This window comes from Mercenaria mercenaria, chromosome 19 (genome assembly GCF_021730395.1).
Source record: "Mercenaria mercenaria strain notata chromosome 19, MADL_Memer_1, whole genome shotgun sequence".
Taxonomy (NCBI): domain Eukaryota; kingdom Metazoa; phylum Mollusca; class Bivalvia; order Venerida; family Veneridae; genus Mercenaria; species Mercenaria mercenaria.
This window is the reverse complement of record NC_069379.1, coordinates 39,013,661-39,036,333: the sequence shown is the minus strand read 5'-3', so window position 1 is coordinate 39,036,333 and position 22,673 is coordinate 39,013,661. Positions and strand designations below refer to the sequence as shown.

The 22,673-nt window shown below is 33.2% G+C and overlaps 1 protein-coding gene across 2 annotated transcripts; it reads left to right on the top strand.

Moving 5' to 3' along the window:
- Positions 1-135: 135 nt before the first annotated feature.
- On the top strand, positions 136-22,372 carry LOC123542965 (uncharacterized). Of its 2 annotated transcripts, none has more exons than XR_008368764.1 (3): positions 136-563; positions 7,280-7,387; positions 8,035-8,142. XR_008368764.1 is itself a non-coding variant. In XM_053532193.1 (3 exons), the coding sequence occupies exon 3, from the start codon at positions 20,931-20,933 to the stop codon at positions 22,230-22,232; it is 1,302 nt and encodes a 433-aa protein (XP_053388168.1). In that variant the 5' UTR covers positions 291-563; positions 17,574-20,240; positions 20,790-20,930; the 3' UTR covers positions 22,233-22,372. The 2 variants fall into 2 exon arrangements, 1 of the variants encoding a protein (XP_053388168.1); XM_053532193.1 differs by lacking the exons at positions 7,280-7,387; positions 8,035-8,142 and adding exons at positions 17,574-20,240; positions 20,790-22,372 and having other exon boundaries at positions 291-563.
- Positions 22,373-22,673: the final 301 nt, after the last annotated feature.

Genomic DNA, 22,673 nt, shown 5'->3' with positions numbered 1-22,673 from the left:
ATTTATTTTAGGTCAGTTGCGAAGGAAGTTCTATAACTTGTATTAATCACTCTCGACACCTCATTCCTGATGGAATCCATCGCCACGAGGGTTTGCAAAAAGAGGTCAATTTCCCTTTTAATGCTGAGCGCCAAGCAAAGCTACTGGTACCATTTTTCATGTCTTTGGCATGACGCGGCCGGGGAGCGAACCCATGACCCCCCGCACTCGAAGCGAATGCTGTACCACTAGGCTATCGAGTCGGGTTAAATTATATTTATATCGATTTCATCCATAAAACAGATACATTCGTACAAATTGAAATCAGTATACCGTTTATACAATGAAAATTATGTATGAGAATACGGACTTTTTCCAATAAGATATTTGCGACTGTGTGAGTACAAGCTGGGAAAACCACGCGGAAATTCTACTGGATTTTTCCAATACACATATATTGATATCGATTAATGCAGCAGGACTTTGTTACTATTTATAGATATTGTTATTATTTCTTCTTTGTTACGTTGCAGCTTTCATATCGGTTTGAAACAAAACATCTTGGTTCACAATTGACTCTACAGGTAAGAGTTTTATTAAAATTACCTATGTTCAGTTCTTATTTAGTTTAGTTTATATTAATTTGTTTTAGCTCGATTGTGATGAAAGCTTTAAGCTTATTGTAACCACTCTCATGGCCGCTTCCTGGAAAGACCAGTACTGGTGTCATATGTAACACGCTAGCTGATACTCAACTTTGCTATTGGTAATTTCCTATTCGATTAAATTTAGTGCTGTAGAACAGATATGTGAAAGATATATATGTTTTATTCTACAAGTTGATTACCCTACTAAATATAAACTTTATGTTGACCTCAATACCTATTTATTTCGTTGTTATTTTACAGTGAGCGTGTTATGAACGATCCTATATTTGTATTCACATTATGACTCATATGCATAATATTAAAGCAAACTACATTAAACATCAACATTAATATATTGGTGCTTTTGTGGAAAAGCGCATGTCTGTCTTTCCTAAGCATAGTAGTAATAGGCAAGAAGCCAAAAACAGACAGGAGCGAAAATCAGTGAGACACTGATAGATGGCTTATTAACTGAAATGCAACAGGGATTAACTAATCGGCATGTCCAGTTCAAGTGGTACTCAAGTTATAGATTGGAAACGGTTAACCTTGTTCTAGCCCTTGTAACCTTGCCGTTAAATTGAGTTATCCCAAGATCAGTAAAGATCATCTTCTCTGTATGTCCAATCATTCTCTGAAGAATCAACATTCTCGGTCAAGTGGTTCTCAAGTTATTGATTGGAAGCCGTTTTCCATGTTCAGGCCCCAGTAACCTTGAAGTTTGAGCGATTGACCCCCAAACAATAGGGCTCATCTATTGTGTAAGTCCTAAATTACCATACGAAGTTTGGATTTTCCGGGTAAAAAAGTTCACAAGTTATTGATTGAAAATGGTTTACCATGTTCTGGCACCCGACATTTGATCGAGTGAACAGTAGGTTCATCTACCCTGCCAGTCTAATCGTCTTATAAAGTTTCAACATTCTGGATGAAATGGTTCTCATGTTATTGATCTGAAACGGTTTTCCATGTTCTGGACTAGCTGTGACATTTACCTTTGATGGAATAATCAAAATGTCAACAGGAGTTATCTGCTATGCATGTCCAATCATCCTATGACGTTAAAATATTCTGGGTCGGGTGGTTCTCAAGTTAGTGGTCGGAAACCGTTTTCCATGGTCAGGCCCCTGTGACATTGACCTTTGATGGACTGACCCCACAATCAATTAGGGTCATCTGCTTTGTATGTCTCACCGCCAAATGAAATTCCAACATTCTGGGTCAAGTGGTTCTCAAGTTATTGATCAACAACGGTTTTCCATGTTCAGGCTCCTGTGACCTTGATCTTTATTATGGTTTCAGATCTATACAAAAGTTATTACAATCTAAATGGTTCATTAGACGAGTCCTGGCGTAAGACCAGTGCATACTGGTCATTTGCAACAACGGAAGAGGTGGCTACTGCATTTCAGAAAGTGAAAATGTTAAAGGCAAAAAGAGAATATGGAAAATGACCACACTAACTGTTAGGTCTTTTGTAAACCTTTTGCCGACAAAGAAAGACCCGCCTTTAATTACTTAATACTGCTGTTACTGTTTTCCTTGAAAAGGAATATGCATACCATGCTAGTAACATACTCTTTAATATGAATAGAAATCATCGTTAACGAAACCAATCATCATGACAATATAACTTAACTTAAAAAAATGATGCGATAAATTGTTTCCCGTTAATTCTTGCTTGTTGAAAATTTTTAACATTTCTCATTTGAAAATCAGTATCTCTAATATGCTGAGATTCAGACAATAGTGTAATAGTGTCGGTCCCTGTACTGAGCATCATAAATGTACCGGATAGTATAAATTAGATTTATCCCTAATACGAGGAACTGTTGTTTAAAATAAATACGCTACATAATTGTATGGATTTTAGAGTCACGCAGCTAATGTCTATTTTGTTGCATAAAGTGTTATGATTCAGTTAATTAAAGATATCTTGACATGCTGCTTTAAATGAATGTAAAGGGTAAAATAAAACATTCAAATACAAACATGTAGGTTAATCTTTATTAAAGATTATTTATTTACGCTACCAAGTTGAAACACTTTCCCACACAATCGATTCTATGATTTGATAAAACGACTTTATACCCGTTACCATTTATTTTACCGTACAACAAGAATATATTTTAGACATATATCAATATGTCTATGTATAGCAGCATCACCTTGCTATATTGGTAATTATGTTTATTGATACACACAATAAAATGCACAGTGTAAGATCAGGTGTAAAAAGTTAATGTGATTTCAAAAGATTGGTAAGATATTTGTTCTTCTTTACGTTTCATTTGTTTATTATTATTAAATATATTTTTAGACTGCAAATGGTTTGACGTTCTAGTATGAGACAGAAACGTATATGTTAAATATATTAAACTGTGTATTTGCGAATTTTAACACAGTAAACCTTACAGAAAATTCTCTTTTAGGAATGCCATCAGTAACAAAATATGAACATTTTAACAAAATTCTTCAATTTTCAAACTATATGGAAAGGTAGAACTGTCAAAATAAAAATTGCTCATGTATTCGAATAAGATCGAGTTCATCAGTTGTCTTTACCCACCGTACTACTTAATTAGTAAATATGTAATGCATATGCATACATAATTGTTTTTGTGGTAAAAAGTTCTATGTGCTCTACGCGATAATCTACTTCCAGCTTGAACGTACGATAATTTATCACAGTGGGGAATCACATTATCAAAATCAGCTCTAAAACAAAGTTGTATTTTAAAAAAAAACATGAATAAATTTCCTAACATAATAAGATATGGAATTTAGACATAGCCTAACATATGACAGATGAAATTTTTTAAAACATTATGTAGTTAACAATGATGATATATTTCCTGTAATTACTGGTAATTAAAGGGAAACAATCAAATTTAAACAATTTGGCTTAATAATCAATGGACAATAGTCTTCAAAAAAACGGTCTCATTTCTGGACATGAAACATTAAAGAAAATCAGAAGTCTCAGTTCCTTAAACAGTTCAAGATATTCTGAAGGTGGTTGTGATTGAAATATATGTAGTTTTAGGAGACATAGACCTATGTTACCGTATGCGTCAATATTATTCCATATTATTAAGCGTGCCCACAGATTTACCGTACTACAAATTTACGGACGATACGCTTATCGGAAACCGAACAATAAGTAGTTCCATATCCTGCATAAATTTTACGTAATTCAAGTCTGTTTAACTTTCAGAAAGCTTCTGAGATTCAACTTTATCAAACAATGCATTGCTTAAGCACATATTTGTCGTAATCTATATTTTATAATAAAAGCAAAGCGTATAAAAATGAGCATGCTTGCTTTTTAAATTAAAGCTCAGTTCCTGCTAGAAAAATTAATTGAGTGTTTTATCATTATAACAACACCAAAGAGCTTGTTTCGGTCACATAACAAAATTTCAGAAAACATCTGACTATCACGGCGTGCGTTCTATTTCGATACGATACTGAATGATAAAATTGCACCCGTGTATCTTTCGAAGTTTGTAGCATAGAAGTGGGTTTATGGAAAGATATATTGCATGAAATCAACAGAAGAGGTGTTTTCTTATTTATTTTTTTCATAGAGAAAGATACGATCCTTCGGAAAATAATTGCAGCCGTAACGGAGGGGGCGAATAATCGTACCTTTTCCCGAAAATACGAATATAATATTGTGCACTTCAATTTGATTTAAATTTACATTCTAGCTGGTGTTTGTGGTGACATATCATTACAGGATATAATTAGTTCGAAAGAAACATTATGTATAACAAGTTCGCCTTTAAATCGCTGGTAGATTCGCAGTGTTTTCATCCCTTAATATTCACATACTGGCGTACGATTTCTTCTAGGATAAATATACAATAGAGGTATTCGGAAGACTACAATGAAATCATTTGAGACAATTCTAACTAAGTTTGAAAAAAATCAGTTTTCAATATTTGCATTATTTACAATAAAACTCGTAAAAATGATCATTTGGAAGCATAGAATGCAACCAAGAAGAATAATAGCAGACTCGGTTTGACTGAGTCTGTTCTTGAGAGGTTATGAAATGTACAACACCTCTCACGCCTCCTAGCATCGGCTTAAGCGGAGCTCTATTACACATGATTATGTTGAATGGACTCCATGATCCAAAAGACCAGAAAATATGATAAGACCCAGAAGTTTGATTGCCAAGTAGATGATCTCTGTTGGAGCCAACCATTAGTGTCTCTTTGTCTTTTGCTCCTATCCTCTACTGACTTCTTGCCTATTACGACTATGCATTAGGGGAGACATGGGCATCTTCTAATTTGAAAATTAATTTCCCTTCTATGAAGGAGGAGGGGTATATTGTAAATATTATTGTTTAATGATGAATGTTGGACGGTCTGTAGACCAGTCGGTTTCCTGATGATAACTCGAGAACGCTTGGGCCTAGGATCATGAGACTGGGAGATTTGTCACGACCAGTTGATGACCCCTATTGAATTTGAGTTCAGTAGGTCAAAGGTCAAGATCACATTGACAACAGAACTTTTTTGCCAGGAAACAAACTAGATTATGCTTTGGTCTAAGTTCACATTTGATACGGAGGTCATTTAAGACTGGTAAATGACCCATAATTATTGATTTAAGGTCAATACGTTAAATGTCCAATGGGCAGTGACCAAATAATTTCTGTTCCTTGTCACCCAAACGAAAAAAAAAAAAATTAACAAAACACTAACAAAACACTAAAAAAACATCAACAAAACATATTTTGATTTTTGTTAGATGTTTTGTTAGTACAGCATTTACAAAACACCAATACTGTACTTCCAGGATTTTAGGTGTTTAGATTTTTGTTAATGTTTTGTTATATCAGTAATGTTTTATTTATGTTTTATTACACTTTGGGAATGAAAACTATGTTTTCTTAGTGTTTCATTACACTTGAATTTGTACATGCTACTTTTGTTGGTATCTCATTTGACTTATAGAAACAGGAGCTTTTGTCTTGGAAAGTTGGACTTAATTAGTAAACTTTTGGAATGGAAAATAGCATGAAAATAATAACTTAGAAAGCTTTTGTGATGGAAACTATAGTCACAGAAGTTTTGGGAGGTATTTCTTGTGAACATAAAATATTTTAATGAATAAGTATTTTTATGACCAATAACTTCAATAAACTTAATTGATGGTAACAGAACAAATTGGATTAAACATGAATTGTAATGCAACTTGTATATATTATAATGTATTCATGCACCTTGCAGAAAAGTTCATTTGAACTAATTAAAAATTTATTGAAATAATTATCATTACTTTTTCTCCTAGAGTTACACCAAAGGGGAACATCACTAACGTAGTTGCATAGATATATAATATTGCAATTGTTTCCACCTGGCTATTAAGGGGTGAAAATTAATCTACTGCAGTGTACTGTTGCTTACCTCACAACAGGAGATTACCACAGACTGATAAAATCTTGTCTGCTTTATATTTAGAAACTCTACCAAGAGGTCAGCCAATGAAAATAAAGCCAGTGAACTACTTCTGGGGGCTGTGCATGTACCACAAAAAGTAATCCTTAACTTTTTAGGTTTTTTTTATCAGAGTTATCTTTAAAATTTATGTTTATCTAAATGGAATAAAATCTTACTCTAGTAAGAAATAGATTCAACATCCTACATGTATCTTTCATTAGCTGACTGTAAATGACACATCTGCCCAAGTATATCAAAAATTCAAATCTAAACAGGAAGTTCTATGAGAGCAAGAAGGAGTAAATTCACTACAAAGAAGTTTATTTATATAGCTCTTTGTTTACTATGTGCAGTTTATATTTAACATGGAAGTTTAAGAGTGATGAAAAGAATACAAATGGTGAGTCAATATAATTTATTCATTTTCCAACAGTAATCTAGATTACCTGTAACTATAATAAATCATGGATTCAAACTGGAAGCAGGTTGTTTACTTTTCGTTTGGGTAGCTTTCACAAAGGACTGTTGCTTCACATATTTATTTTTGTTCAAATGCTTCTGTTTTGCAAATTAAGCAGCTGTATTTTTGAGTTTATCATGCTTTTAATTTACTAAAAGAAAAGTGGATAGTTTTAAATGAAATTATTCAACGGAGACGAAAACTTTAAACCAGTAGAGTTACCTCCCCAGTTACAGGATAAACAATGCTACCAGTCAGCTTACCATGGCACTGGAATTACTTCAGTCTGTAAATTCAGAGAATAATATTTTGCTCTAAAATTAGTGTTTTAACCTGTTTTTTACTTATTAATTAGTCTATTGGTGTTGCACACATTTATGTTAAGGTAAATGATACTTGCTGTTATAAATGATTATATGAGCTACGCCATGAGAAAACCAGCCACTATGTTGGTTTTCTCATGGCACGGCTCATATTGTTTCTTTTATAAGATTGGGGTAATTAAATTTATTAATTTAATCATGTTCATCCAGATAATTCTTTTAATCTATTAAAGAGTATAATGTAATAAGAATAATGTAGCTCTCTATTTGCTATACAGTTGGTAGAACTAGTGACAGTTTTGACCCCATCATCACAATGTATACAGTTTAAATTTTAGTTCATTGACATACCCAATAATAAACCAAATGTTTTTATGAACATTTTTTTGTTTAAACTAAATCTATTTTCAGGTATAGCACCATATGTGTATATTAAGTATGGCACACATGAATGAATTGGGACCTTATCAACGTATTGTGTTGAAAGAAGACTTAAAGAATCCAGCAGTTCAAAAACATGTAAGTATATATACTGGCATTATATATTACTATATACATGTATACACTCCCAAATTTACCATAGTTGTATGTTTAAATGAATGTAAAACATTGAAAAAAAAATCCTGAACATGACTTAATAGATCAATTTTAAAACTTATTTCCAGCAAACTCATGGCAGGTTTTATAATTATTTCCTATATATCAAGTCCAAATCAATATATAATAATAATAAAAAATACCATATTAAGTAATCACAACTTGAGGTGTAAGTGCAGGTAACTGGCAGAAATCAAACTAAGTTACTATTTATTATAACAATATGGTAATGGTGATAGCAATGCATAAGTCCAATCTATTAATCATTTTCCCAATCATTGAATATCTGTCTGCCATCGCTGGAACCTTATCAACATTTGAAATCCATTTAAAAAAATAAGTTTCTTGAAATATAACAAGTAATGTTACAGTTGTTACTGGATTAATATGCAGTGTTGCCTGTATCATAAAGATGCATATTTTGAATACCAGATATTACTATGTATGATAATTTAATTTTGAAACTATATTAAAACAAAAAAAAAAAAAAAAAAAAAAAAAAAAAAAAAAAAAACTAATGAAGAAACTGCTTTTATGGTTTAATATCTCTTGGTTTATTACATCTTCAGGTTTTGCAGTGAGACGAATGGTGACAGTGGCTTTGTGGCAGTTAGTAAAAACTGTGGCATTTTACATTTATGATGGCTACCATTTACAGAAAATTTCTCAACCAATAGCACTGCGAAAAAAGAGATAATATACGGGAGTGTACGGGATCCCGTATATTACCCATATACGGGAAGAAATACGGGAAAACTAAAATACGGGCGTGTACGGGGCTTGTATATTTAAAAGTCCGTATACTAATAAAATACGGATTTCCGTATACTATGAAATACGGAATTCTTAGTATACGATACCCCGTATATTATTGAAATACGGGAAATTCTAAAAAGGGTTATTCTGATCGTATACAACACCGTATATTCCCGTATATGTCTGGTGTACGGGAATACATAAATCCGTATATTACGAAAATACGGGACGTATATTTCCCGTATATGTTTCATATACAACCCGTATATTTCCCGTATATTCTGGATATACGGGATTATGTATAGTTTGTATATTTCGAAAATACAGGGATTAAATTTCCCGTATATTCTTCGTATACAACTCCGTATATTTCCCGTATATGCCGGAAATACGGGATTTAAATAATTTGTATATTTCGAAAATACGGCACGTATATGTCCCGTATATGCTTGGTGTACAACTCCGTATATTTCCCGTATATGCCAGAAATACGGGATTTAAATAATTTGTATATTTTAAAAATACGGGACTTATATTTCCGTATATTCTTTGTATACAACTCCGTATATTTCCCGTATATTCTGAATATACGGGGTATGTATAGTTTGTATATTTTGAAAATACGGGGATTAAATTTCCCGTATATTCTTCGTATACAACTCCGTATATTCCCGTATATGCCGGAAATACGGGATTTAAATAATTTGTATATTTCGAAAATACGGCACGTATATGTCCGTATATGCTTGGTATACAACTCCGTATATTTCACGTATATGCCGGAAATACGGGGTTTAAATAACTTATATATTTCAAAAATACGGGATGCAATCAATATGTGTAGTGAAAATTATATTCTCGGCCATTTCAAAGGTCAAACGTTTCGCATGTTTTCGAACTTGTACGTGTATGTAGAATGAATGCCATTATTGAAGAAGAAATGTTTAATACTAATATGACATGAACTGAAAAAAGCATTCACGGACCAAAACAGGTATAAATTTAAAATCAAACATGAATGAATCCATCATTTCATCTAGCGCGTTCCCGATTTATTTTAACATTTAATCTAAATAGCCGATTGAGAAAAGAAAATGATTGATCAATTCATCCCTATTTATTTGTAGTGATAAATACACCCGTTGATCATCGCCATTGTAAAAATCTAATGCAAGCATAAATTAACTGTTTTTCTGCACATTTCCAACGCTTGTGCATACAATGCAAATATTTATAGAAAAAAGAGGAAATAACCCATTTATATTTTGTATTTGAAAAAGTATATAAGACATGTATTGATACTTTACTTATGAAATCAATTCTAATATTTTTACAGACGAAAAATAATCGATATAATGTGTCTGCGTCCAAAAGATTCGAACAAACGCCTTTCATATGAAATATTTTACTTTTTCTGTGCGCACGAGTTAGCTACCACGTGCGTATGTGGTAATTCACACGTGTGCGGGTGATAACTATCACGTGCGCAAGTGACAGCACGTTATACTACCATGTGCCCATGTGATAACTAACACGTGCGCACGTGTTAGCTGATCAATGAAAAAGCGTGAAAGATCTGCAATTTTTCTAAATGGATGTCTTTCATAAGGAAGTGTTATTTATAGTTAGCTGTAATTTACGAAGAAAGTGTTTCTTGTTTATGAAAAAAAAGGCTGATATCTCGATTAGTTTCGTTGGTAATATTTCACGTTCGCACGTGTTAGCTAAGATAGTTATTACGTGCGCACGTGTTAATCAACACATTCGCACGTGGTATCTAACATGTGCGAATGTGGTGCTAACACGTGTGCACGTGATAAATAAAATGTTTCCTATGTCCCCTCTATTCCACTGTAGTATACACTGTGGCAGACTATTTTATTTCTCGTGGATGTAGGGTCCTTTAGTATTGACCTAGCACATGTGAATATTTCGTATATTTCCATAAATTCATTTTCAATGTCCAAACATAAATAGCGATACAAATATTACATATATAATTCTTAGTTGATATTATACTATCGCATGTGCAGGTAGCTGGGCGGCAAAGCGTTTAGCTGCCAATATCAGGGTAGTGGGTTAGAGCTTTGGCCATACCTTTTCCCCTAAATTTATTTACAAACTTTCCACTTATTTGTCAAACGCACCGTGATATTTATAGTCCATTTATTAAAAGTTATCATATTCACCCGTTGTAAAAAAGTCAATTATTTAAAATATTGTAGACAACAAGAACGACACATTACCAGTCACAAGCGTAGTAAAAAAATAAATACTTTAAGAGAAAAAATAAAATTTATAAAGATAAAACAGGTAGCGATAACATCACATTACTTTACTTTAAAGCAATGATAACCGTGGTAACGTTGATGGCGTGACACTGATTGACTGTATAAAATACAAATATTGCTTAAAATTAACGAAAACGCTCGAAAAATATTGGCAAAGATTAATGAGGGTCTTTCATTAAATCAAATGATATAAGCATTTACACTGATTTACCCATCTCCAGGAAAATAAACTGTACATATAATTTCTGCCGAACAGTTTTACTGCAACATTAATTGATAATAATTGTATGTATATTAACTAAATCAGATAGATAGCCCATGTACCCTAAGCCTGGTAACCCAGTCTGACAATTTCTAATATTTTTCTACCTGCAAATTGACAATATCAGAAACTCGATGAATGCCAATTAACACAAATTAGCGCAAATTAATTGGGATCTTTAATGCATACAGATATTAGGTATCCAATCAGTTGAGAACACGCTTCGTCACGCTTCGCGCGTTCGTATATCCCGAAGCGATAACATCTGGCTCAAGTGACCGCACGCGATAATCTGTATATTGCATATTTCAGAGGGAAAGGAAGTCACGAGTAAGTACTTATTTGATTTATATGTTTTAATTTTTTATAAACTGATTTTTTTTTGTGACAAACCAGACCATGAATTATATTTCAATTAATCGGAAACATGGGTTGCTTTTTATTGCTTTAACAAATTCAGAAGCGTCAAAAAGGTCAGTTTAATTTTGTAATCTTAATATAAAAAAGAAATTCAGAATCGCCGTTAAGTAGTTCTTCATTCATTCATTCGATTGATCATTTCTTCACAACTAATCATTTAACTATTATTTCATTCATTCTTTCATCCGATAGTCTACAAGGATGTCAGTCACCAAATGTTGATGTTGCAAGTGTTTGAAATAAAAAAAATATCGTGCAACAATCATTTGATGAATACCATTTGGGTTAAACGAGATTAAAGTTGAAAGGACAAAAACAACTCCAGATAGTTTTATTTCGTAGAAGCTAGGTAGCCGAGGCTAGCTTTAAGAATGAATAAGGCGGCACGCACGTTCATTCATTCGATTAAAACTGGAATCTCGGAAAAGCATTAATAAAGTTAATAATTACAATCTTTTATTTTTAGAAAATGGGTACCGGTAATCTGACAAAATAACGCTTTTTTCTAGATGGCACTTTTGCAAAAAATTACAACATCTCTTGCCTCTGTCTAGAGAGAAAATGTTTTTCTCTGCGAAAATATCAGTGTCAGTATGAAGAAATTAATACTATTACAGATTATTTTATCTCTACAGACTTTGTAAGTCTATGTAAGCGATTGTCATGCGTATTTATTTTTTCAAAGTATTATATAAAAAAAGGTTGGTAATAATAACAATTTATATTATGTAGAATTTGATTATTAATCTGAAAGTTATAAGAATTTTATAGTGACCTAAAATACATACATACTATAGATCTTTTGCATTACCAATTTTTAGTAACATCTTTAAAACCGATAAAGCGGGAGAACAAATAATCCAATTTGTCGATTTCCGTACAAAGTGTTGTTGTTGTAACACGGGGGTGGGGTGGGGTGAATCGATAACTAATAGCTTTGGTCATTATATTTTTTTATCTGATGCATTTACAGGCAAACGGTTTACTAACGATGTACTTGAATGAAGTTTAAATTAATATTAAAGTGAAATGCGGAACAAGTCGAATATGTATATAATACTTTATTTATTGTCAAATAAAAGTAATATTTAGTAATATGAATATGGTATCTAACATATTTAAAATCGTTACATATTATTCATCTAAAACAAACATTTACTTTCAGGACCATACATGTACAAACAATAAGTAATTGCTCAGCTTAGTCTGTTATTTTAAATCGATTTTCAACGGACCATTTTGACATTTTAACAAATTAAAGTTGACGATATTTCCGATTGACTGGTATTTTTTCAGTTCTCTGTTTTACGCCATTTTACAGCTGTAAATCTTCAAATATGACCACAAACGTCTTTTTTTTTCAGCAGGGCGCAAAAAGATGTACTAAACAGGTTAACCATAAAACCATAAAATTTAAAGTACCTATCACTTGTAGTAAGTGGGTTATCATTATTTTTTATGACCAGCTTGAAACAACACTGACCGGATATTTCTATCCCCAGGCAATATTGTAATACACAATGAAATTTAAAGGGTGATTTAACATTTGACACAATTAGATTATCTTATTTTTAGTGTAACTGTATGCAATCTTGGGGTTAAAATAAATTTAAGAAATAACGCAATGTTTAAACGAATACTAAAAAAAGGCACTGGCCTCCAGATCGTCCGACAAGAACAGAAATAAAATATATAATTGAGCCGTGCCATGAGAAAACCAACATAGTCTTAGTTTTCGAACAGCATGGATCGAGACCAACCTGCGCATCCGCGCAGTCTGCTCAGGATCCATGCTGTTCGCTAACAGTTTTTCTAATTCCAATAGGCTTTGAAAGCGAACAGCATGGCTCCTGACCAGACTGCACGGATGCGCAGGCTGGTCTCGATCCATGCTGGTCGCAAACCCACTATGTTGGTTTTCTCATGGCGCGGCATTATATTTTTTTTAGATATATGGATATTAATGGTGTATAATTATGCTACGTATACTGACAGACTATAATGTTGCGGAAACACATGAGAATTAGATGTTTTAACTAATTTTTACGATAAAAATTGTATATTTAACGTGCATTAAACACTACACCCTCCCTTGCGTTATAATTGGTAACGACAGTGGAAAGCTTCTTTATTGCCGCTGCGGTCAGGGTTCGTTTCCCGGCGCGACCACATGTCATTTTATTCGTCATAATTTGCACATCATTTAATAGGTATAATTATCAGTATCCATGAATTGCAAGAGTCGATTTTTTATAACTTTTAATGCGTGCATTTTTTTTTTATTCCAGGTTGACACAAGAGTTGTTTACTGGAATCAGAAAACGGGACGACTATTTATTTTCACGATAGAGAATATACTTATGTGTGAAGTTTCTACTAGTTTGATCAACAGATGCAGACAGACAGCCCGGATGAGCCATTCGTTCTCAGTGACATTCGTAACAACAGATAAAAGCTTATACTTATTGAGATCAGGAAACTGAATATTTCCATGTGGTTCATCATTTGTAACCTGCTAACATATCGTGTTCCAGTACAGAACCAACATGCGTCTTTTTAAAGTACATCTTCGGACATTAAAAGGGGTGTACTGCACTTCTTAGAAGACGGCAAATCGAAAAGCCTATAGCGGTAATCAGCATTCATGGGAATAACGAAAACATGTACAGCAATAGTAAAAGAAGTGATACTCAACTGATTTGTTGAGTCAACCGGCAGAATTAAATGTGCGAATTGCTAGTTTTTCAATCAGAAATGAACATATAATAATATAAGAAATGCTTGATGTTATTGATTACTCACATTTAATTCTGCTTATTTCATTTGGACAAGAAATGAAAATGATTCATAAACCCTTTGAAAAAACTGATTAAAAAGTATTTAAGTTGAATAAAATGTTTTGTTTAATCTGACATGTCTCCAATTAATAACAATATGATTTTTTTCTCATACCCTGTCTTTGTCTTGCTTTTTTCTAACATACCGTTTTCTGCTGTAGGTATCACCGACATTCATTTTGTCATCTTTCAGTGTGTGCCCATATACAAATCAGTTTACATAAAAGAAAAATACGGGATTTGTATACTATATATGCATATACGGGAAAAGTCTGGTAAATGTATCTTTTAGAAAATCTGGTCGTGAATTCCCCGAATACGAAAACCCAATTCAGTCTAAATGTGACACAAATATGGAATCTGTATACTCTGCATATCTTGCATAAACGGGGAAAAACCTGGCCCGTATATCAAAAACTACAGGTTCGTATATCCCCGTATATCAGATGCAAATACATTCCGTATATGACACAAGTACGGGATCCGTATATTGCATATACCATGCATATACAGGACTAGTCCGTAGCCCGTATAATAAAAAATACAGTTTCGTATTTTCCCCGTATATGACACAAGTACGGGATCCGTATATTGCGTATACCATGCATATACGGGACTAGTCTGTAGCACGTATATCAAAAAGTACAGTTTCGTATATGCCCCGTATATGACAAAAGTACGGGATCCGTATACTTAGTATATCATGCGTATACGGAAAAAATCCGAATCCCGTATATTAGAAAATACAAGTCCGTATATGCCCCGTATATTAGATGCAATCACAGTCCGTATATGACAAAAATACGGGATCCGTATACTACGTATATCATGCGTATACGGAAAAAATCCGAAGCCCGTATATTAGAAAATACAAGTCCGTAATTACTATATGCCCCGTATATTAGATGCAATCACAGTCCGTATATGACAAAAATACGGGATCCGTATACTACGTATATTCGGAATATACAGGCTCGTATACGTGTTCCGTATATTCTAAAATACGGAAAGTATACGGGAAAAAAAGTCTCAAGACCCTTCGAATACATGAAAATGAAACTTATGTTAAAGCAGGACACGAATAAACACCATTTCTAGGGATTTTTTAGGAAAGTTCGTATATTGCATATATACGGGAAATATACATTTATGTATATTCGGCGTATACGGGATCCCGTATATGCATGACAAATATACGGACTTCCCGTATACTAGATGTTCCGAATACGGGATCGTATATTAGGTCCGTATATTTGTAATATACATCCCGTATACGCCCGTATTTTCGAAATATACGGGACCGTACACTCCCGTATATTGACCCTTTTTTCGCAGTGTAGTGACATTCAATTGAAAGTAATAGCATATCTTACACTGACTATACATGAGAATGATGTTGAAAGAAGCCATGGCAAAAAGTGGAAAATACTGATCAATATACTTCAATGACCTTGGAACTGAGTAGAAAATGGTGACATTTTAGCACCATATTGTGTGTATACTTTTTCTTGCATCCGGACAGTCCGGTCAGGATCCATGCTGTTCACTAATGGTTTCTATGGTTGCAATAGCATTTGAAAGCGAACAGCATGGATCCTGACCAAATCAAGCTGATGCGCAGGCTGGTCTGTATCCATGCTGATCGCAAAGCCAATATGTTGGTTTTCTCCTGGCATGGCTCATATATAAATTTGTTTCATGCATGTAAATAATATTATGTTTTGCTTATGGTATTTTGTCAGCACAGGTAATGAAACACTAAAAAACATAAAATATTTTGTTAGTGTTTTGTTTAAATTTGTAACCTTGCTCTTTTGCATATCATATGTTTTGTTGGTATTTTGTTAGCAGTGTTTTGTTAGTGTTTTCTTTAGCACATATAATGAAACACTAATAAAACATTAAGTATTCTGTTAGTGTTTTGTATAGGCCTAATTTGCATATCATGTTTTGTTGGTATTTCGTTAGCAATGTTTTGTTAGTGTTTTGTTAGAGTTTTGTTACCTCATTTGTATGTCATTTGCTATACTAATAAAACATCATCAAAACACAGTATAGTATTAGTGTTTTGTTTAAGTGTTTTGTTTCCCCTTTTTTTCGTTTGGGCAGTTACTTCATGCAAGTGTTCTACAAGTTCTTGTTATAAGTAGAATCTCCAAACATCACATTAATTATCAATTAGTCCATGACTTTGCTCACATTTACTGTTATTCCCCTTGTTCCAGTAAAAAAGCAGAGTGTTTTCCCATTGATTTGTTAAGAAATGCTTATACTTCAAAAACGATTTCGAGCAAGATTAGTCAAACCTCACAAAATGTTCAATAAGCACATGAGCTTTGCTCATATATTTTTATGTCCCCTTAGACAGAGTAAAAGCAGAGTTTTACCCCTTGATTTGGTTAAAAAAAAAAATGAAAATGCTTATTAATCAAAAGTAGTTTAAATAGAATGACCAAACAGTTCATGCCCATTACCAGAAGCTGTCAACCGCTGCCTACATCAGTCCTCTCAGTGCTTTGATTTCTATAATTTTCATTCATTCCGATAGAATGTTTTGAAGGAACAGTTAGACCCATTAGATATAGTTAGATCCCTATTACAAACGTATGTTTTAATACCTTTTATGCAGTCTGTACCTCATTTAAAAAGGGATTTTAATATAATTTCTAGTTTTATATCTGCAGTTTACAGATATTTTGATATTTCAAGAATCTGCACCAAACAACAAGTTTTTAAAATGACTTGTACAGCTTGCAAGTTCATTTATATTCCAATCTATCATGCAAGGTTTCGCAACCAAGATAACTTTACCCATACCATATTTCTAATGATTATGGCTGTGTAACTTTCATTGCAAATCTTCGTCAATTGTGATTCAATAGTTCTTACAAATATTTCATTTCTTAGGCAAGGAATGTTTACTAAATTTATAATTATGTTTAAAAAATCCATCTTCGTTGTGCAATAAGAGTAGGAAAATCAACTTTTAGACGTACCTCTATTGAAAATCTACACCAATAATTCGTAGAAACCAGTAACCTGACCAAAATTAGATTAACCACCGTTAAAATAGATTTTTAGATGAAATTACCAACTTTTGAATCTGGATATCCTGCTTACCCTGAATATGTAGTTTTATTTATATAATAACTTACTTCAGGCTTTGGCGTATAGGGAAAATGGGTCTACACTGTCCATTTAATAGCACAGATTTTAATAGATTAGATTAGATTAATAGTGTGTTAGCAGTATACAATTAGTATACTATTAACAGTATACAATATACAATTAGTATACTTTAGTATACTATTGACCATCGACACCATGATCAATTTGCATATCATTAAACAGTTTGATTAATAATAGTGATATCTTGATAGTAGTTTGTTATAGTATCCATTAGCTCATTTGTGAATTTTTTACTAATTCTATACTAACGGTATGTTGTATACGATTAGTTGTTTGTTATAGTAGTTTGTTACCCTGTTTATTTTTATTCGTGAAGTCATAAAAATATCGTTTAATACTTCCCATTATTTCAGGTCGTTATGCCACAACAGAAAGAGAATGGTATTCTACAAGCTGTCCTAAAATTAACATCATCGTTTCCCCCACATCAGTAAGGTTGCACATTCTTTCCTTTTTTCAAACATATTTTATTATGGGTGCGAAAAACAGTGCAATTAGAAACCATGCGGAGTATATTGAAAATAATCTCAATGATATAAAGTTTAATATCAGTGAAGAAGAAGTGCAATATATTCAAAATGGAATTGAAACTCTGGTTACTGATATTGCTGATTACGTGTACGATAAAGCAAGAGAAAAAATAGAAGAGCTACAACAAGAACTGGTACACGATTGTAAAAGTATAAAACTTATTGAGCAAACTACTAGCGATAGATTAGTAAAAGTTGGCAGCTTTTATGATGGAACAAAGAATCATTTTCCAGATGAGTTTGATTTCATTTTTATCCTCGGGACATTTCAAACATCTGATCGATGTGCGCTATTACATTTTCTTCCGCGTAGATATGATGACTATTTTTATGAACGTTTAAGGTTGTTGGATATTTTTACTTACACGAAGTTACCTCGAAAGTGCATCTATACCGGTAACCCAGACGGTTCTTTTGGTAGCATCCATTTTGTTGGCACAATTGGTGAAACGGGCCCTGCACTAAAATTGCACTTTTCGTACACAAGCATTGAAATCAATGTGGACATAGTGCCTGTATTTAACATTAATGATTCATTTTTAAGTGAAAGTGAATTAAACGATAGAAATGTCTGTTCTATTCCTGAATTCAACAGATACATTGCTGAAACCGGACGTTACGTAATCGTAGATGGCGGAATTGCCTCATTTACCATAGCAGAAAAAAGATTCATCAATGAACATCTTTCGCCATATCACAGAGAAGTGTACAAGCTGGTAAAACATCTGATCAATGGGAAGGATAAAAATGAGAGATTTAAATATTATTGCAAAAGCAAATCTCTCCGAAATCTAGATATATCTTCCTTCACCATTAAAACCACAATAATTTCTCACCACTTCGAGTGTACATACGATAAGGAGGGAGACCGATGGGAACATGTTGATGTATGTGCTGGACGAATTATATTGGACCTGAAAAAGAATGTTTCAAATTGTTGCAGGAGGCATATTTTGTCAGACGTGGAAAACAGAAACAACAAAATCTATGAAAACAGTACCGAAACCCGTGAACAACGGGACAGGATTGAAGAACGATCTGAGCATAAATCATTTAGATCTTTTGGCAGCAGGTATCTATTTGTGCTTGGAAAATCTTTGGATCCAAGACCGGGGACAGGATGGGAATACATGTACGACGACATAGACAAGAGTTATTTGCAGCATATGCTATCTAACAGAGAACGGTTCATGGGTAAAGATGATCCTTAGCAAAGAAGCTATGTAGTTGACTTCTGTATGCAAAATAAAGAAATGCGATAATTATTCGTAATGTATACTTGATAACAGAGACAACTTGTTTGGGATAGATGAACCCAAATTAGCTGTATAGATGACTACGATGTGCATAAATAAAAGCAAACTAATATTATTCACTTATATGATAGATAACAGGTAACAGTTTATGTGTAAAGGTGAACGCATAAGCTATATAATTGCCTGCGGTTTGTGCCAATATAGACGGACAAGGGTTATTCGCTTTATATGCTAGAAAGAAAAGAGAAAAACTCTACGGTAAAGAACAATCCGTATAACTTATGTAGTTGACTACGATATCCATACACATATGTGTCATTCGCCATATATGCTAGATTATAGAAAAGTTATGGGACAAATATTTACCTATACCAGCTATGTAGGTGACTATGGTATGCATCTATAAAAAGAGATAGGTGTTATAAAAAGTATTTGATTCAGAGAACAAACTCTAATAAAAATGATGTCTACAGAGTTAGTTAAAACAAAATAAAAGGAAAAATGACCATGTTATACTTTTTTAACGTGACGCATATTACATATATGTTTGATAGAGACATGTGTTGCCAAGTAAGCTTGTGTGGTATCCCAGAGAAAAGAGATAGACGGAAAGTCTCATTCTGCATTCAGCTGCTTTACAAAAGATGGGTGGTTCGTGTATAAATTATTGCTTGGTGAGGTACTGGGGAGAAGAGTTACACTGAATATAATTTTACGTATGTTGCGATAAAGTGTTATAAAGTTTTCTAAATAAATATTCCGGTTTTGGTATTAAAACATGACTTGAATAATACACTGAAGGTCGTTGCTCATGATCTTACCAGTTATGTTGAGACGATCTAGCAGGATAAAATTTAATTGAAAAAAGGAGTGCCTCATGTACAGTACCTTATGTTTTTAAAATTAAACAATTATGTAGTACTGTTCAAATTTTCAAATATGAACTGGATCTATTTACTATACCATTAAATATGCTCGAGAATACAACAGAAGAAAATTGATAAGCTATTCTCAGTGACTATATATTTCCAATAACAGACAAACATTACACATCCGCGACAGAGCGAGTTCAAGCTCGGAAAACCACGCAAAAATTCCAGTGGATTTCCCCAATATTGATATCGATTAATACAGTTATACAGCAGGAATGTATCTGAATGGATATTTGTAGTTTGTTGTTAACAATGTTTACGTTGCAACTTGCATATCGCTTTGAAACAAATTTACTCTAAAGGTAAGGTTCTTTGAAATTTTGCTAATTCACGTTTAGTCATTTTGTAACACGCCCCTCTCTGATACTCTCTTTAAATGCCTTGGTATTTTCCTATTCGCCTAAATTGTTCGTGTATAGCTAAATGAAAAATAGCTATTTTTATATTATACAGCTCGATAAAGCGCATATATTTGTCTACTATAAAATAGAAACATTACGTTGATCTCAATATCTGTTTATTTCGTTGCCATTTTACTGTAAGAAAGTTGTAAACAATGTTTTCACCGATCTTAATGGTGTTCACATTATAACACATGTTCATTTTCCCATAGTATGCTATATATTAATTATTATATGACATCAATATTGGTACAGATGATAGCTGCTGTCGGAAATGCAAATAAAATCTATAAGAAGACCATTTGTACATATACATCGCAACAAAGCAAAGTGATAGCAGGTTCGGTTTGGCTGGAATGATGAATAAGCAGCACTCCTAGTCCCACATGCCTTAAGCTAGTAAATGTAAGCAGTCTTTTGTGTATACAGATAAAATCTTTCTTATTTCAGATCGCTTTGGAAAAAACAAAACGAAAATCAAAGATCAAAGTCTACAAAATTGAAATTCATGTTTATAATGATCAATTGACATATCCGTTAACTGCAGATCTTTTCTTTTTTTTTTTTTTTTTTTGCTCAAAATGGTTTGATATGGGTGGAAGAAACAGTGCAATAGCAGATCACGCAGCGTATATGAAACGGAATTTAAATGAAATCAAATTCAACATCACAGAAGAAGAAGCACAGTTTATTCAAAGCGGAATTGAAACACTAGTAACTGGCATTATTGATCATATATGCGATAGCTCTAAAGCCAAACTAAAGAAACTTAAAAAAGAATTAGTGGTAGATGTGGAGAGAAATTCGCGGTTTGGGCGGAGAGATCTTGAAGGTATTAAACTTACAGAACAAACTGAATTTGAAAGGTTGATTAAAGTTGGTAGTTTTTATGAGGTAACTAAGAATCATTTTCCTGATGAATTTGATTATGTTTTTGTCATTGGTACATTTTGTGTCATAAATCGATGTGCGGTACATTTTTTCCAGACAGGGTTTGACCGATGGTTGACTGAAGGGTATGGCTATGACTTGTTAGACATATTTACTGGCATTACCTTCTTAGACCAACGCATATATCAATCTGATGATTCCTTACGTAAACTTCATTTTATGAAAATTAAGGAAGAAGAAAGCGGACCTGCCCGAAAAGTTCTGTTTTTGTATGAAAACATAAATGAACATAAACAAATTATCAGTGTAGATATAGTTCCTGCATTTAAAATTTATGATCCATTTCTAACTAAAGATATTCTGGGATATATTCGAACTTGTTCTGTTCCTAAATTTAATCGATTTATTTCTGAAACCGGAAGTTATATAATAGTAAATCGTGGCAAAATATCATTTACTGAAACAGAAAAAGGATTCATTAAAAATGTTCTTTCACCTGATCACAGGATTGTGTACAGACTGGTTAAACACTTGATCAACGGGAAAGATAAATCCGAGATGTTTAAAGAATACTGCATTGTGAATGGTGTCAGGAACCTTGATATATCTTCATTTACTATTAAAACTACTATAATTGCTCATCATTTCCGGTGTGTATATGGAACACAGGAAAGGACACGTGAATACATACATATATGTGCGCGAGACATTTTGTTGGACCTGAAAGAACAAGTTACACTGGCTCATAGGAGGAATATTCTATCTGATATTGAAGCCAGAAATAATAAACTTTACGACCGATACTACAGTGACAGTAACTTTATAAGAGTTAACAAGCCATCTAAGTACAAACTGTTACGGAGGGTTGGCACAAAATATCTGTCTGTGCTTGGTGAATCGTTGAATCCTTCACCAGGAACGTCATTACGTTACATGTTCAAAGACATAGACAAGAGTTATTCGCAGTATATGCTCGATAAAAGTGAACGGTTCTTTTGGTAGGCAGATATTATAATCATAGCAGATTTATATAGCGCAATTTTCATGATTAACACGTGCAAAGGCGCTTGACAAGGCACAAAAGCAGCTACTCGATCGTGAGAAAACTTTTTTGAAACTCACGCGATGAAATAAAATTCTTACACATACATACACAAACATATTTTCTTTGTATTTCATGCTCTTCCGAGACAAAAAGACCAAAATACGGGCACTTTTCATCCTGTCCGACTTCATTTCCCCATCTGGTAGCCCCGAAAGCAGAAGTGATCAATGCCAATACGCAAACACACTGCACTAAAATATATCCGCAGTTTAAATATTGTATCTACGCACTATATGTCAGTTATTAGAGTTGAAAAATAGTCCCAAATGGAGTTCAGTGGAAAACATATCTTATATTTTTCACTGTGAAAATATTAAATAAAATATATTTTTCACTTA